The sequence below is a fragment of the Sinocyclocheilus rhinocerous genome, unplaced genomic scaffold (genome assembly GCF_001515625.1).
Source record: "Sinocyclocheilus rhinocerous isolate Xijiao unplaced genomic scaffold, SAMN03320098_v1.1 scaffold2398, whole genome shotgun sequence".
Taxonomy (NCBI): Eukaryota; Metazoa; Chordata; class Actinopteri; order Cypriniformes; family Cyprinidae; genus Sinocyclocheilus; species Sinocyclocheilus rhinocerous.
The window spans coordinates 176172-192035 of record NW_015644003.1 but is presented as its reverse complement, the minus strand read 5'-3'; the positions used below and the strand labels follow the sequence as shown (position 1 = coordinate 192035).

Below are 15864 nucleotides of genomic sequence, written 5' to 3'. Positions count from 1 at the left end.
AGAGAGAGAGAGAGAGAGAGAGAGAGAGAGAGAGCGTGAGACCGAACGGCTGAACTGCAGAAGCCCTGTAATCATAAGTGAGGACGCGGCAGTACCTCCTTGTCGAAGTTGGCTTTGGTGAACTCCAGCGAGTTGAGGAGCGCGTTGGTGGCGGCGAGCTTGACGTTGTTGCTGGGCTCCTCCTTCCTCATGCCCTGGATGATGGCCGTCAGGATCTGGTTGGCGTTGTCCTGAAGGTGCTCGGGGTCCTGACAAACCGTTTGCAGGGTAAATCAAACAGATGACATCAAACACACAGCAGGGAGTGAGTGTAGGCCAGTCGAGGTGAGTGGCTTTTTGAGTGGCTCAGTGCGATATGCGGTAATATCACCATATATATATATATATATATAAAATGTTTGTGTATGTGTTACAATGTAACGAGGTCATATTCAGAAACCAATGAAACCAAAACTAAATAGGGCGTTGATACAGGAAGTTAAATAAACAGAAGAGAATATCAAAATACCAGAACATAAACCTGACATTTCTGGGTTTCTCAGTAGCAGAAATCGTCATAGTTGGGTAAACTTCTATAACAGCGAATGGGAGAGTACCACAAATATTTTTTTTGCATTCCCATTGGCTCAAATAGCAAAAAAAAAAAAACTCCATGATCGTGTTTTCATGACTTTCAAAAAAAGGAAATAAATAGAGAGAGCCTGATAACGGCAGTCAAGAGAGAACGAGGCCAAATTTACCGTCAAACACCTTCGCATTAGCATTAACTAGCTGTTTCGTATTTTGATGCAAAGGTAATATAAAAAAGTGTTTTAAATGTACATAAATTTTTTTTTTTAAATGAAAACAGAAAAAACTTTGATGCTGAAGACCGTTGAAACGCGTCACCAGTGTCTTGTGAAAAGCGTCCATTAATTGTTAGCCTGTGTGTATAAGAGTTAGTGCTGATCCTCGAATCTGACTGGACAAGAGACCTGCGCGCTCTAGACGGGCTGTAGGTCAGTGCAGTTAGATTGTTGCACCACAAGCAAGGGAGCGAGTCTTTAAACCGTTCATTCAACAAGTTCAAAAACGCAGATTCATTCAAAGAGAGACGTAATGAAACACGCTGTTGAAATCATTTTAACTCTATTGAGCCTCAGTATTAATCAGCATGGTACACATTATGTAATCATTACTAACTTATTTAATATTCAGTACACATGCATGGAGTGTAACACGAGAAGGGTGTAATCTTATGAAAAAAGAAAACAGGCAAATATTGCGGCTGCTGCGGTTGGCTCGTCAATAGTGCGGTGATACTGCGGTTATCGCGACAGCCCTAAGTGCGTGCTGGACGGGACTCACGATGTCCTGGCAGATGTATCCGATGGCCTCCAGCGTGGACTCCTTCATGTGCTCTGTGCTGCTGGGGTCCGTCACGTTGGCCACCAGCTGAGGGATGAGCTCGGGCCACTGATTGACAGGGATCTCGGCGCAGGCGATGCCAGCCACACACTGAGAGGCCGAGCTGGGCCGATAGGTCTCTGTTCCCAGAGTCTGCAGCACCTGCACAGACAGAGAGAGCACACCGCACTCATTCACAAAGCACAGATTCAGACACCCCTACTGGAAACCCTTCAGAGATCATCTAATGAGCGCTACAGACTCAGAACAAATGAAGTGCATCGGCTAGAGCCAGGGGTGTGCACAAATAGCTGAATACTCGATCTGTAATTATTACTCGAAAAGTAAAAACACTATTTGATTTTTACTACGTGCTGCTTTGCTGGCCGTAAATGCAGGGAATCCATGATGAATCTTAAGCAGCAAACTAACAGTCAGTTATAACTGAATGCACTGGGTGGCGTTGTGGAGCGAGTTCACAGAATGTCCTAGTCTTCCTTGTGAAGCTTAGAATTACTTTGATCAAACTGATCTTACAAAACTGAATTACTGCTGATCAAATGAATCAGTCAAACTGAGTTCTCATCATATCACCACTACAATGAGAATCAGATGCAATCCAGACAGCAGTGACTGAGGAGAGACAGAGAACAGAGCTGATCCGACAGTGAGATGATCTTCAGACATGTGCTTCCTTTACATTGTCTTGAGGGAGAGTGCTTTAAGAACAGCAAACACAAAGCGCTGGAAGAAACTCTGCTCAGCACACCGTTATCTCTGTGTCTCTGGAACACCTGTGTCGGTGCGTGTTCCTGAGCATGTGGATATTATTGTTTTTCTCAACAGTGCCATGATGTGAGACAAAGATCACCTGGTCCGGTCGCACCAGCCGTTTGTAGGCTCTTAAATTGGAACCACACTAAAGGCTTAGTAACTACTAGCTAGCTGTTAAGTCTGTACTCTATTCAGTTGCACCCTTTGTTGTTAAGGCAGAATGAAGGCAGTACATTATAAGCTCTTTGTAAAGTAATTCTTAATCAAATATGACGTTTACACTCAGTGATCAAACAGCAGCCTTCAAATACTTTTGCCTCACATGACTAACAGTAAAAATAAGTTTCCAGTGAAATACAATACTAGATCATGAAATGGTACAGATATTCCTTATGTATGAACACACACACATATATATATATATATATAAATAAATGACATTAAGAAACTATTTCAATAGGGATCAATAAAAACCTTTAAAAAAAGCAGCATTATTATTTTATGATTTTACTTGATAAGCACAGAGAAGTGTGTTTTTTAGATTGGGTTTGTGTTGATAAGCCACTAAACTCAATGTTCTTACTGTTAAAACGTAAACGAGTGTAAAAGTGAACATATGTCTAAAGGAATTAAATTCAATCAATCTGCTATTTTATTCCAACCGTTACTACTGCTCGGAGACTTCTGTAAATATTGAGTTTATACAAGTTAGAGTTAGGCTTCAGCTAAGTTAAATGGTGCAACGCCAAAATATTTCGTGTGCAAGATGTGACTTAATGCCCCTTTACGTCAAGACTAGGCTGTAACTTACACACAGCCGCTGCGACTGGCCATGTTAATAAAGCCAGTGACATGTTCAAATATAATGTTTAAGGCTCTAATCTGAGCAATTAAAAACAAATGTCTCTGTATTGGCGATACAGGCCTTGATTTCTCAGTGTACTGCCTTTATGTTCATTCCACATTAACATGAGGATTCAATGCACCAACATATCAATGATCAGAATTTCTATGATAGGTGCAATTAATCAGTTACATCACAATCTTCAATAAGCAGTTACATTATATGGAAATATTAGCATTGTTATATTTAACGATTTTAAGATGGCTAATATTCATGATTAAATGTGTTCATTAACTCGCACTGAGTGAAACTACACTTTTAAACTTGCTGAAACCCTGTGTATTTTGTTCTAGAATAGATATAGAGTATAAATCTGTAAGTTAAGATCTTAAAAACCCTTGCCTTTGATTTCTGAACTGTGCAGCAACCCTGCTGCTGGTCTGAGGTCACGGTTAGCGTGCAGGTCTCTGCACCTGAATTACCTACCAGATGAACCTGCCGTTCACAACGCCACACACAGACATGCAGCAAACACACGGACAGAAGGGTGTGCTCACGTAGTTTTTGATCTCCCGGCGGGCGCTGGTGTCGAATATATATATATATATATAAATAAATGACATTAAGAAACTATTTCAATAGGGATCAATAAAAACCTTTAAAAAAAGCAGCATTATTATTTTATGATTTTACTTGATAAGCACAGAGAAGTGTGTTTTTTAGATTGGGTTTGTGTTGATAAGCCACTAAACTCAATGTTCTTACTGTTAAAACGTAAACGAGTGTAAAAGTGAACATATGTCTAAAGGAATTAAATTCAATCAATCTGCTATTTTATTCCAACCGTTACTACTGCTCGGAGACTTCTGTAAATATTGAGTTTATACAAGTTAGAGTTAGGCTTCAGCTAAGTTAAATGGTGCAACGCCAAAATATTTCGTGTGCAAGATGTGACTTAATGCCCCTTTACGTCAAGACTAGGCTGTAACTTACACACAGCCGCTGCGACTGGCCATGTTAATAAAGCCAGTGACATGTTCAAATATAATGTTTAAGGCTCTAATCTGAGCAATTAAAAACAAATGTCTCTGTATTGGCGATACAGGCCTTGATTTCTCAGTGTACTGCCTTTATGTTCATTCCACATTAACATGAGGATTCAATGCACCAACATATCAATGATCAGAATTTCTATGATAGGTGCAATTAATCAGTTACATCACAATCTTCAATAAGCAGTTACATTATATGGAAATATTAGCATTGTTATATTTAACGATTTTAAGATGGCTAATATTCATGATTAAATGTGTTCATTAACTCGCACTGAGTGAAACTACACTTTTAAACTTGCTGAAACCCTGTGTATTTTGTTCTAGAATAGATATAGAGTATAAATCTGTAAGTTAAGATCTTAAAAACCCTTGCCTTTGATTTCTGAACTGTGCAGCAACCCTGCTGCTGGTCTGAGGTCACGGTTAGCGTGCAGGTCTCTGCACCTGAATTACCTACCAGATGAACCTGCCGTTCACAACGCCACACACAGACATGCAGCAAACACACGGACAGAAGGGTGTGCTCACGTAGTTTTTGATCTCCCGGCGGGCGCTGGTGTCGATGGCCAGCCATCTCTGCTGGTGCTGCGTCTTCACATCCGGGTCCTTCGAGGTCAGGGAGTTCTTGACCTGTAGCCCGGCGGCGACTCGTGCCACCTGCGTGTTCCCGGGGTTAGCCAACACCTTGGACAGCTCCACCAGGAAGGTCGGCTGAAACGAACCAAGACGGGGGATTTAAATGAGCCTGTTGTGATAACTGGACATACAGATCTGGAAACATCAGATGATGTTCCTCTCTAACTTCACCTCCGCAAAACTACAAATAGGTGCAGCATGCAAAAAGGGTGAAAGCGCTTGGCTAGCATTCAGATGTGCCACTCCTTGAGCTCTCATGCAGCTCGCTGGAAAGGACCGGGAGGCTGGTGCAGTTCTGGACCAATGCGTCCCAATCTACAACAAGCCCCACCGGCCCACAGACAGGAGCTGGCTCCTCATCTACACTGACTAGACAGCGGAGTTTGAGTTTGGACAGTCAGGGTAAGAGGGAGAAAGTGAAAGGCCACAGTTACTGCGAAATTAAGAGCAGACATGTGCAGACTGAGGAGTGGTTTCATCACCAGGTTCTCGATGGCCGCCTGCTCCAGAAACTTCTGCGCCGCCTCCAGCTCATTCCGATCTGAAAATCAATCACAGCCATGAATGAACACTTCTGAGCGAGAGCAAACGACACGGCCTTCCTCTCCCGCCAAACGCGGCTCCACGCGACTCCCGCGCTCGCGTCTCACATGCGTCAGCGAGCCGAAGACTTCCTGAACACTGCAATCAGCCGCAAACTCCGAAACTTTGCGAAGCACACAGCACAGGATGACTGCGTGCTAGCCATGCTAACACCCAGCCACTTCCTGACTAGCATGCTAACCTGCTAATAAGTTTACAGCGACTCTAGCCGCGCGCGCGACCAAGCAAACCACCGGAGATCATGTACGGAAGCAGGACCGAGAGCTTTCTGTCATCCTGATCACGTTATCCGAGACTCGTCGCCGCACAGGCCGGCACACGCGACGCATGCTCGCGCGACACTCTGAAGGCTGGTGTAGACAGTGTGAAGAATTAAAACGCATCGCAGCGTGTCTGTGCAGCCGTTCACACCACATGTGAGACGCGTCGCGGGGCCTTCGCTGCGCTAGCCGCCCGCCGCCCGCTCAGTGTCGATCACAGCGAGAGAAGCGGCATGAGGCTCCGTGTGAGGCGCGCGTAACGTTACCTGGAGACACGGTTTTCTCGAGGATTGTGATCAGCTCCATCCTGACGCGCTAACGCGACGAGATCCGCGGTGACAGGAGACAGGAACGAGTGGATCGGTCGTGTAGACTCAGAATCGCGTCCACGCCTAACACCGAAGTCGAGCAGTTCTCGCGGTTAGCCGCTGTCGCGAGGAAAAGGCCGCGCGGAACTCCCGCCCGTGGAACGAGATCACGCGCTGACGTCAGAGCCCCGCCCACCCGTGGCGTCATGACGCACGCGGCTTCTGAGCGTCACCGACAGACTCCGCCCCTGCTCGATACAGCTGTAATTATTGAAGAATCATCTTCATCATCCATACTACCTGCATCCATCCTCTCCAGTCTCAGCACAGTTGATGCTAACCCGCCAAACCAGAAGCTGCTCCCTACAGCTGTAGTTATTGATGTAGAGATCATTTATCTGATTATCTCCACCCAATCACACCACGTAACAGCCGAACACAGATGTGTTGCATATTCAGTTGACTTCCATTTCTTTTTCTTTTTTGTTTTCTTCCCAACCCCCTCCTTTCCTTTTTATTTATTTAGTTTGTTTGTTGAGAAAGCCTTAGCCAGCTCAGTTACTTCACTATCTTTGAGGTTAATGACCGTGGGTCATTATATTTCCGGGGCCCGGGGCCCGGGGCCAGCCTGAAGGATGCTCGGCACAGATGACAGCGTTGTCTCGATCGGGCCAGTGATAAATCCATAAAGTGTAGCATTTTAAGCCTTGCCGATTTAAACATTCAAGCGATTTAAACAAATGCAAGCGCAAGAACTGTTTTCTGTGTCTCAGATAACACAGCACTGAGCTCCCTTTCGCCCTACAATCTTAGTGAGTACCGTCGAAAACAGCAGGTCATGTCTTCAGTGAACGTAAAGAGTCTGATGTGCATCATTACACTGCATCCATCACTTACCAGCTGCTGTCCTGAATGCTAATCCAAGAAAATAAAAATACACTTTTTAGATATAACAAGGATTCATCTATAATTCATTTATACACTGACGATTATGCAGTGTTATTTTACATTTGATTATTCAATTATTCAAAATACTTGAACACCTACAAACCTAAAATACTTAAAGCAGTGTTTAATTTGTATCTTTGTTCTATTTCTTTATTTGTGCTGATGCTTGCAATTTGTTTATTAGTACTTATTTTATTGCCTCTTCACTTGTCTTTAATAATGATTATATTTGTTTGGTTATATGTATTATATAAGCCCCCAGCACACAAGAGACAACACTTTTAGGCCACGCAGTCATCCCTGCCTGGGCCCTGTCTTTTTCCAAGAGCTTCACTGAACAATATAAACTTATATTAAAATAACTGGCCTGGTACAAAACGCTTCGTTTCTTGATCAGACAACAGACAAGCATCACAACGTAAGGTAAGGGCTTTTCAGTGAGTTTAAGATTTTCTATCAAATTACAGAGAATTAAGGCATTCTTTTTCTTCATTAAATTGAATGATAAGAAGTAATGACATAGTTCCTTGTAAAATATGAAAACAATTGGTAAAGGTTATGCAAAAAGAATTTCCATAGAATAATAATTGTTAATTGCTAATATGCGTTTCATCTTTCAAAAATAAACCAAACATTAAAACAGGTAAATCTTCAAATGTTGTAAAGAACCAGTAATGCAAAGGTCAGATAGATGCGCGGATGATAGGTGATGTGCTTGTGGTTACTGTACAAGCGGTGCACTTTCATAACAGAGAGAGAGAGAGAACAGTCACCTGCATCTCACAACGAGACATGTTTGGACGGAATACAGCTTGAAGTCTGCTGTTACTCTGACAATGTCCCAAATGACAGCGTAAGGGACCGTTCACACAGAACGCATTTAAAAACACCAGATGCAGGAAGTGGGATGGAGAAAATAACACGGACATGTTTCTTTTAAAGTTGAACTTTTATCTGCACACATGTGCCTGTTTTTCTCCAGAACCGTTGCACCTGTGTGATGCCGAGGTTTAGTGGTGCTTTGACCGTCAGGAGCTCGTCTCAATGCGGCTTCAGAAGTGCACATAGTGACCACAGAGACAGCACTGCTTAGCACCCTTCTGAAACAAACGGGACACCCTACGGTCTTCTGGACTCCACTGCCATTTGGGACAGAGCCTATGAATTATTAGCAGCGCACTTGAGCTCTGGGATCACCTTACTCCCTGCTCCTGGATCACTGAGAGTCAGACAAGAACCGACTGAGTGGTTTGACTCTGGATCATTCACATGCTGCAATCAGATCAGTCCAAATCACCAATGAGTCATTCTCTCTCTCACACACACACACTCACTCACACTCTCTCACTCACACACACAACACACACGCTCTCTCACACAGACACACACACACACATATAATAAACATTCCATAGTTCAATTCAAAACCGATACACTGACTGTTCAAATGTTTGTACACTAGCCCAGACACCAGCTTGCTTTGACTAAAACCATCTGCAATGAAGGCACTGTGAAACGGCAGTGCTCTTGCAGATTTCAGCACCGTTTATTCTTTTATTCATCTGAAATCTGAAAGGCAGCATCCAGTGGCCCATCCAAACCCAGTGCTGAGGTCCTCTGATGGGTTTCTGAAAGCAGCTGATGATATCCCACAATCCTGTGCGTGCTATCTTCTGGCAGCTGAGCTGAAGGACAAAAACAGTTGTAGATTATGCGACTATCTCAAAGGGTTCGGGGGGTGTGTAATGTCACGGTCCCCTCTTTCTGCCATCACACCCCGAGCTGCTCTTACAGCAGTAAAAGACAATCTGAAACTTTCCAGAAAATGGCCCAGATATCAAAGGCTTTGTTCACACGGCAGAGGATCTTTTCTGTGTAGCCTGCAGTGGCTTGTGCTAGCATAGTCCCAGTTAAACTGACGTGAGTTGGATAAGCAATAAGCAATCATTTTTCTTCCAGTGTAAACCCAGCTTACAGCTGATGAGCGTGTCTGATTCTTCCCGTTTCATCTGGTTCAGTGCAAGTGTGCTGACGCAGAGGCACATCATCGTCCAGGTCAGATAAAACACTTTTATTGTTGCTGTTTCTTTAAAGACAATCTGCTGTTGTAGTTTACACTAATCTTAAAATGTAGGCATTCAAGTCAATATTTTATTTAACATAATTCATATTGCAGTCATCATGAACAACTGGGATTTTTTAATATACACAACAAAATTGTAACATTGTACGCAACCCTTCCTAACCCTACGACGATCCTCCTCAGGAAAATCCCATCCCACCCATCCCACCCAGGAAAACTAGAGCAAAACATCGCAGGTCTCCCAAGCTCACAACAGCCCAGTTAGCAGACGGATCCTGCCGATCTCGTGTTAACCGGCCTCAAGCTTCAACGGGGTATCAATTTGGCAGCACTGGTAGAATGAGATGCTATACACTTCTCTTTCTGCAAACGTAAAAATGAGTGACTACTTAACAGAGTTGAATGCGTGTGACTGGAGGCAGGTTCACCGTTGCCGAAGCCCAAACGAATTCAGTCCTCAAGCCTTTGAAATGGAAAACAAGTGTACTGATCTGAAAGTGTCTCTGTCATACGGGTCTGCCCACCTCCGCCGCCTCTTTGTTCAGGGGGTCTTCAGGGTTGGGCTCCTGCAGCAGGGACACAGAACAAGACAAAGGGCCGTGATTCACAGTCATTGGTGACCTGTGAGACTCACAAAGCTGAACTTACCAGGAACAGATACTGCAGTCCGTATATGATGGAGTTAATCGTCAGCACTGGCTTCCAGTCTTCTCTGAAATATAACACATAATGCAATGAGAACGAGCGCGCTCAGGTTAGCTGGTATACGATGATGGACGTGGGAATAACTGTAAGAGCGCATGCAATACCTCAGAATATTTAGACAGACGTTGCCTTCGAGGTCAATGTTGGGGTGATAGACCATCGTTTCACATTTTACTTTCGGAGGGTCGTGAGGGTATCCCTGTCCTACCTGAAAACCAAAACAACACCTGACCTGTAGTCACTGTTCAATGATCGTCTCACTAGCTTTTCAAGAAGAGATCAGTGTCGTACTCTAAAGCAAATATAATGCCATAAAAACACGGAGGTGACCAAACGTGTCAGATTTCAAATCTGTAAATGACAAGTCAAGAAATAAAGAAACAGATGATCAAGTTATTCTGGCATTACAGATTGACATTTCAATGGGTCATGACACGAGGAGTCAAACTGTTGATTATATTTAAAAGGTCTTTAACATTCATGACAGGAAAAGTCCTGTGCATCTTTAGCATCCTTCTTGTTTTAAGCCTGTTGTACAAAGACGTACAACTCCACAGCGATCTCTCTGTTTGATCATTCATGGCTGAAAGTGTTTTCAGAGTCAGACTGGTGCTGAATCTGGTGACACTGACAGTAGGTGAAGACAAACCTGCACACTCTTCATGTTTACATCACGATGCTTATTAGATCAACTCTTCGTTCTTCTCATCTAATATATAATATTAAATCATCGTAACTCTTGCTTCAGAACCGGGACACGTGTGAAAACATGGTCAAATGATGAAATTAAATCCCTTTCTGCCGTGCTCTGTACGTCCTGGCTTTTATTTGTGTGCACATTTGAAGGCCTAAACACAAACCTAGCTGGAAATGAGTAAGCACTGCATTAGTAATGGACTCTACTAGAGCAGGCAGCAGCCTGGTGTCAGTGTCTGACCTGTCGTGGGTCTACAGGCCAGTGTTCACGCTGCTCGAGGTGCGGTTTACCTTAAAACTGAAGACAAATTTCCCACCTTTATAGAAACCCTGCAAAAGAACAACACAGAAATTATAAACGCTTGCGCGATGTATCGTGAGTGAGACAGCATTCGAATCACATTTGCATGATTCTGCAGCTGCGTGTCACAGTTCCACAAGCTGACAAACACTACACTTCATCATGAGAATCCATCGATCACACAAGAGCAGACCTCGTCTGGGGAGATGATGAGCTTGAAGCTGAGCAGGTCGTCCTGGTCGGGGAACACCATCTCACACGTCTTTGGCAGGTTCAGCTCATTGATGTCTGTCACAGAAAAACAACACCTGCATTACACACTGACAAACCACTCACTATGAATTCTGAAGGGCTCCAGCCTGGTCTTTCGTTCAGTCTTGGTGGACGGAGGCATTATTGCTCACGTCATCAGTGTGGGAGATTGGCTAAGACCTTTTTATAGTTTTCATCTGCAGAAGTGCAATCACTCTCAGTCATTCGCAGTCTTTGTCTTTTGATCATCACACCAGGCCATATTGTTGATTTAGTTTTATTTCGATTCATCATTCGTTTGCATGACGGTCTTTGTGTTCAAATGCAACTCTTTGGGGAGACGCAGGTGACCTAACACAGGCTTTCCTCGCCGTTAGCTCTACACTTTCATTCATCTACAAAACACAGATGAAGACATTGTAACGCCTTTACAGGACGGGTCTTAATGTCTTTAAATGAATGGACTTTTTAAGGTCTTGACATCTGGCAACCGCAGCCGTCAATGCTTGTGGAGGCTCATTACTAATGCAATAATGCAAATACCTACTTAAAATGAACCGTTTTCAGGATAAATAACGCCCCACAGGCAAATATCAGGACGATGATAATACGTGCAGCCGTATCCGAACTGAACCCAGCTGAATGATGACACCATTGGGCTTTCCATAACTTTCATAAATATATAGTCAATTCAGAGTCTAATTGACTTCTAAACTAAGCCATGCAGTCCTTGACCTCGGCGGCGCTCACACTGTAGAGTCTGAGGGTCAATCCCACGAGTTTAGCCCCAGTGTCTGAAGGGCTTCTGAGCTCCTGAAACTCTGTCCCTCCAGTCAGTTCTCCACACGAATAATCCAAGTCTTCTGAAGAGACACGATCGCTTCATACCAACAGATTTAGGCTTATTCACTAATAAACTGATGGATGCTCATTGACAGGATTGGTTCTCGCACGACTGAACTTCTGTTGAGCATGCACGATGAGCTCAATGTTTATGTGTGAATAAAAGCCTAAATGAAACCTGTCGATCATTTAAAGCACTCGTGTGTCTTCAGAAAACCACCCTCTTCATATGGATGCATTTCAGAAAGACTTTAACCTGTCGCTTTTGAGGCATCGAAGCTTTGGTGGAGTGAACTTTGAATGGAGGGACAGAAAAGCGCGAGTAAAAGATGAGAGAAGGGTCATTTGGCTCAACCATCCCTCGAAAGAAAGGAAAAAATGAAATCGCATCATATGACCCCTTTAATCGTTTGAGTGGTTTATGACGGCGATGTGTTTAATCACGAGTGTCTCCAGGTTTACTGCAGTCACCTCCTGATTTCTGTGACAGCCTGAACTGTCCCGCAGGATCAGAGAGATGATGTGAAAGCAGCAGATAGATGGGTTTACGGTCAGACAGGCCGAGGCTTCTGCATCTGTGCGGCTCGTGATGAGGCTAACGCTCGCTAACGGAGCAGGCCTCAATGTTGTGACTGAGAGGGAGTTTGCTCTGGCGGAGAACGAGTGTTTCTGCCGTGCTGTGTGACTTTAGACATGAGCTTCACTCTCTGTGGCGCCTCTGAAGTGTCCAAACACCGAGTAAATATCAATAAAACAGCGCAGACCGACTGGAGAGTGCGCTACATGTTAGCGCGGAGGCTAACGCTAATGTCGCTCGGCAGCGTGAGGAAACCTGTCTTTAAACGAGCCGGACTGAACCGGAGCCGAATCTGAGCTGAATCTCTCTCTATCTCCGTGTGTGTGTGTGTGTGTGTGTGTGTGATAAGTCCCCTTCTGTATCCGCAGCGGGGCCGCGCTCGCCTTCTTTCCGCCGGCTCCAGCTCTCGTTCCTCCGGCAGACTCCTCGTCCTTCTTCTGCTGCTTCAGCGAGAAAAGCTTGATCATCTTCACTCAGTTCTGTGCTGAGAACCAGCCGAAGCCAATCTAGCCCTGATCTGACGCCGCTGATGAGTGTTTATCAGGTAGCTGAGCGGATGCGCGATGTGTTTTACAGCAGCAGCAGAGGGAGCCTGTGTGTGTGTGTGTGTGTGTGTGTGTGTGTGTGTGTTAGCTGCTAATGCTAGCCGCACAGTCACACATCTGACTCTCTTCACACTCAAACTCCATTCTAGCAGCTGCTTCCAGACCAGCTCAAACCAGCCGAGACGGGCGAACCACTTTAGCCTGGCTTTTATTATTATTTTTATTATTATTATCATTGTTGTGTTATGTATGGATTTAAAAACACTATTATTATTATTTATTCATTTTTTTTTTACTGATATGACATCTGAAGCATTGTGCTGTAAAAAAAAAAAATCAGCAATATAAATAACAGGAATGTTTTGGGTAGGGCACTAATAGACCACATTTCCCATGATGCCTTTCGGTTGTGACGAACAGACCTGGAGGAGCGTTCGTGTTGTGTTTTGTTTTTTTTACTCTCCATATTTTTTTTATTTACCATAGTTATTTATTTATTTGATTTTGTGGAGCAGGAGCAGAGTGTGATGGCGTCAGGATGCTGAGCGAGCTGGTCTGGACTCACTGGGACAGTAGGAGACAGATTTAATATCCATTCACGCACAGCAGGAGCACAATAGGAAAGAGCGAACAAAAGGCACGTTTATCCGTTTACGCTGTTCTCTCTTTCAGTTCAGCGGACCGTGTGGGAATCATAAGCGCTGGATACTGGCCTCAGGACCACAGATGAGGATCTTCTGGACGCGTGGAGCATCAGGAGAGCTCGTGTGATCGTTATATTTGAGGAGCAGATCTCGATCAGACGCGCTGTGGATGTGATCATGGATGCTGGTGTCGGTGATTGGTGTTTAAACGAGTCACTCATGTAAACCTGTGAGAACAGCAGGAAAGCCGAGCGGAGAAACAAGGAAGCGCTCTCTCTCATTGTGTCCATCTATCGCAAGAAAACATCAATCTAATGCTCGATCAAGGAGTATGCGACTCCACGCGAGCAGGTGAGTCGTGTGTCTGTGACTGTGTGCGCTAAGCTTCGCCAGATCAGGGTGGTTCGTGAAGCCCTGCTAAGTGCTGCTAACCCTGCTAGCCCATGCTAGCTGCTGCTCCGCTGCTTCCGGCGGCTCTGCGGCGCTTCCGCTGCTTCATCGCTGCGCGTTGGGCTCCGGTTCAGATGCAGACAGTCTGGGCTGCTTTTCTGTGAAGGCACGAGTTTCTGTGGAGCTGAGGCGACTAACTGCTGCTGGTTAGCTGTAGATACACAACACATGTAAACATGGTAAAGCCCCGCAGGCTTGCTCGGTCTTCTCTGAAGCCCTTTCTCACTCGATCCTGCTGTAGTTTTTTGTAGATTTTAGGCCCACGTCTGACCTGACACTGTGTGTGGGGGTGTAACCCTTCAGGCAATAACATGGCAAACCACCAAAACACTGCAGCTATTACCGTTTCTGGATGTCCCTTAAAAGCACCATGAGTAGTAACTGGTGTTACCACAGTACTTGTGTGCAGAAACAGTGGTGTTTTGTGTCAGTGATGGTGAATTCAGAGGAATTGAGCTCAGTGAAGGCCAGCTGGTGTTGTTATTATTAGCACTCAATAATGATGTGAAACGCTGATGGTTTACGTGTCAAAAGCATATAAAGTGAGTAAACTAGTCTTCATCAGCTCACCTTTATACATAAACCATGAGAAAGCATAAAAACCTTCATTTGGCCCTTCATTCAAGTGCTGGGTTGACGGTGTTCAGTCCGAGTTGAAGCGTTTGCTCCGTTCAGTGTCTGTGGAGGAACTGGAGCTGAATCGGTTCATTCATCACCAGATCAGATACGCCTCTGTTTCCGCTCATTTCCAGTCTCCGGCATCCCAAAGTGAGTTCTGATTGAGTAACTTGTAGTTTCTTGCACAGACCGATCGTTTCGCTTCATAAGACCTCTATATTAGCATCAGGAGCCACGGGCATTAATGTTGTGTTCCTCCATATGCTTTTTTTATTCTCAAAGTGCCGGTAGCTGCTGACTCACATTTACTGAATCACCAAGGATCACGGTTTCAGCTAAAAATCTTCTTTACTCTTCTACTGAAGAAGAAAACCGTCTCCTATATCTTGGACGGCCTGTGGGCGAGTAAATTAACAGCACATTTTCATTTTAGTGTGAACTGTCCCTTTAAGAATCTGAGCATTCAGTGTGTGATGTCAACTGTTAGAACGAACCCAACTTTCAGGACATGAGGGCAAAAACACCCCACATGAGCTTTTAGCGTATACTCATGTCATATGATATAGTTAAGGTCGCTATGTAATCAAAGTTGTAAAATGTATCGATTTATCCACACGCAGCATTATATATTTTTTAATTCATGTGTCACATCACAGCGAAGAGCCAGTTCTGACATTTTTATTAAGGATTGCAGGGTTGAAAATACTTGCGCATGAATCATTGACAGTGAGACGGGTCACGTACATGAGGAAAGCAGCTAGGGCTCATGTTAATGTCATGATCAGTGATCAGCGCTGAACTCTCCCTTCAGAAGGACTCGGATCTTTCACATGCTCTGGCTGAGAAACCCGTCTGGACGGACTCAGACTGTTAGCAGTATTACTCTTAGACCTAATGCGCTCGTCTTGCACTGTTTATTCACAGCTCTTTCGCTCTCATTGCTCTGTGTTCTGGGCTGATCCTCAAGAGGTGGCCAGATCGTGTTTGTGTTTTTCGTGCAGACCGAGAGCTCTGCTGTGATTACTGTGAGCGCTGACAGAGATGATCACTCTCTACAGCTCTATCAGGGTTTCAGGCACACGAGCAGAAAGCTACGTCTTTGCACTTTATTTTCCCCTAAATAGCACATACCAGCACTTTAAAAGCACATATTAGTAAGCTTTCTGAGATTTTTCTGTATGGAATACAGCAATATCACAACAATTAAGTATAAATTTCTTCTGGAAAGTAGCATTCATCCGGTTCAGTTATCTGGCAGTCTTCGATACAAGTGTGCTTGTGAGAGAGAAGACTCCCTCACACGCACGCACGCACGCACACACACACACACACACAC

The 15864-nt window shown here is 44.4% G+C and overlaps 3 protein-coding genes across 5 annotated transcripts in view; 1 reads left to right on the top strand and 2 right to left on the bottom strand.

Annotated features, from left to right (window-relative positions):
* Positions 1 to 6023, bottom strand: part of LOC107757723 (importin subunit beta-1-like) — an 18388-nt gene extending 12365 nt beyond the window's left edge. Inside the window, exons 1-5 of the mRNA XM_016575284.1 lie at positions 5825 to 6023; positions 5178 to 5236; positions 4588 to 4770; positions 1348 to 1548; positions 91 to 248 (exon numbers count right to left, since the gene is read on the bottom strand). Coding sequence (XP_016430770.1) covers positions 91 to 248; positions 1348 to 1548; positions 4588 to 4770; positions 5178 to 5236; positions 5825 to 5864 — 641 coding nt within the window. The 5' untranslated portion in view covers positions 5865 to 6023. The remainder of the gene's footprint in view (positions 1 to 90; positions 249 to 1347; positions 1549 to 4587; positions 4771 to 5177; positions 5237 to 5824) is intronic.
* Positions 6024 to 9403: 3380 nt separating this feature from the next.
* On the bottom strand, positions 9404 to 12885 carry LOC107757722 (NEDD8-conjugating enzyme Ubc12-like). The gene is made up of 6 exons (XM_016575283.1): positions 12624 to 12885; positions 10793 to 10887; positions 10590 to 10628; positions 9707 to 9810; positions 9546 to 9609; positions 9404 to 9463 (listed from the first exon to the last, which is right to left on the bottom strand). The coding sequence occupies exons 1-6, from the start codon at positions 12736 to 12738 to the stop codon at positions 9404 to 9406; spliced, it is 477 nt and encodes a 158-aa protein (XP_016430769.1). The 5' UTR covers positions 12739 to 12885.
* Positions 12886 to 13166: 281 nt separating this feature from the next.
* fbxl19 (F-box and leucine rich repeat protein 19) overlaps positions 13167 to 15864 on the top strand; it is a 15550-nt gene continuing 12852 nt past the window's right edge. The window contains exons 1-2 of one of the 3 annotated variants that reach the window (XM_016575299.1): positions 13167 to 13388; positions 13489 to 14089. In XM_016575299.1, the coding sequence (XP_016430785.1) occupies positions 14087 to 14089 (3 nt within the window). In that variant the 5' untranslated portion in view covers positions 13167 to 13388; positions 13489 to 14086. Of the gene's footprint in view, positions 14090 to 15864 lie in introns of all 3 variants that reach the window. The other 2 variants (XM_016575301.1, XM_016575300.1) reach the window with 2 other exon arrangements.

Bases quoted from the DNA above. Each gene is read 5' to 3' on its own strand.
- LOC107757722 (XM_016575283.1), bottom strand. From the start codon at position 12,738: ATGATCAAGCTTTTCTCGCTGAAGCAGCAGAAGAAGGACGAGGAGTCT. The intron at 10,629-10,792 runs GTCTGCTCTTGT...GTTCTTTTGCAG, and splicing joins TCATCATCTCCCCAGACGAG to GGTTTCTATAAAGGTGGGAA. The intron at 9,464-9,545 runs GTAAGTTCAGCT...TCCCTGCTGCAG, and splicing joins GACTGCAGTATCTGTTCCTG to GAGCCCAACCCTGAAGACCC.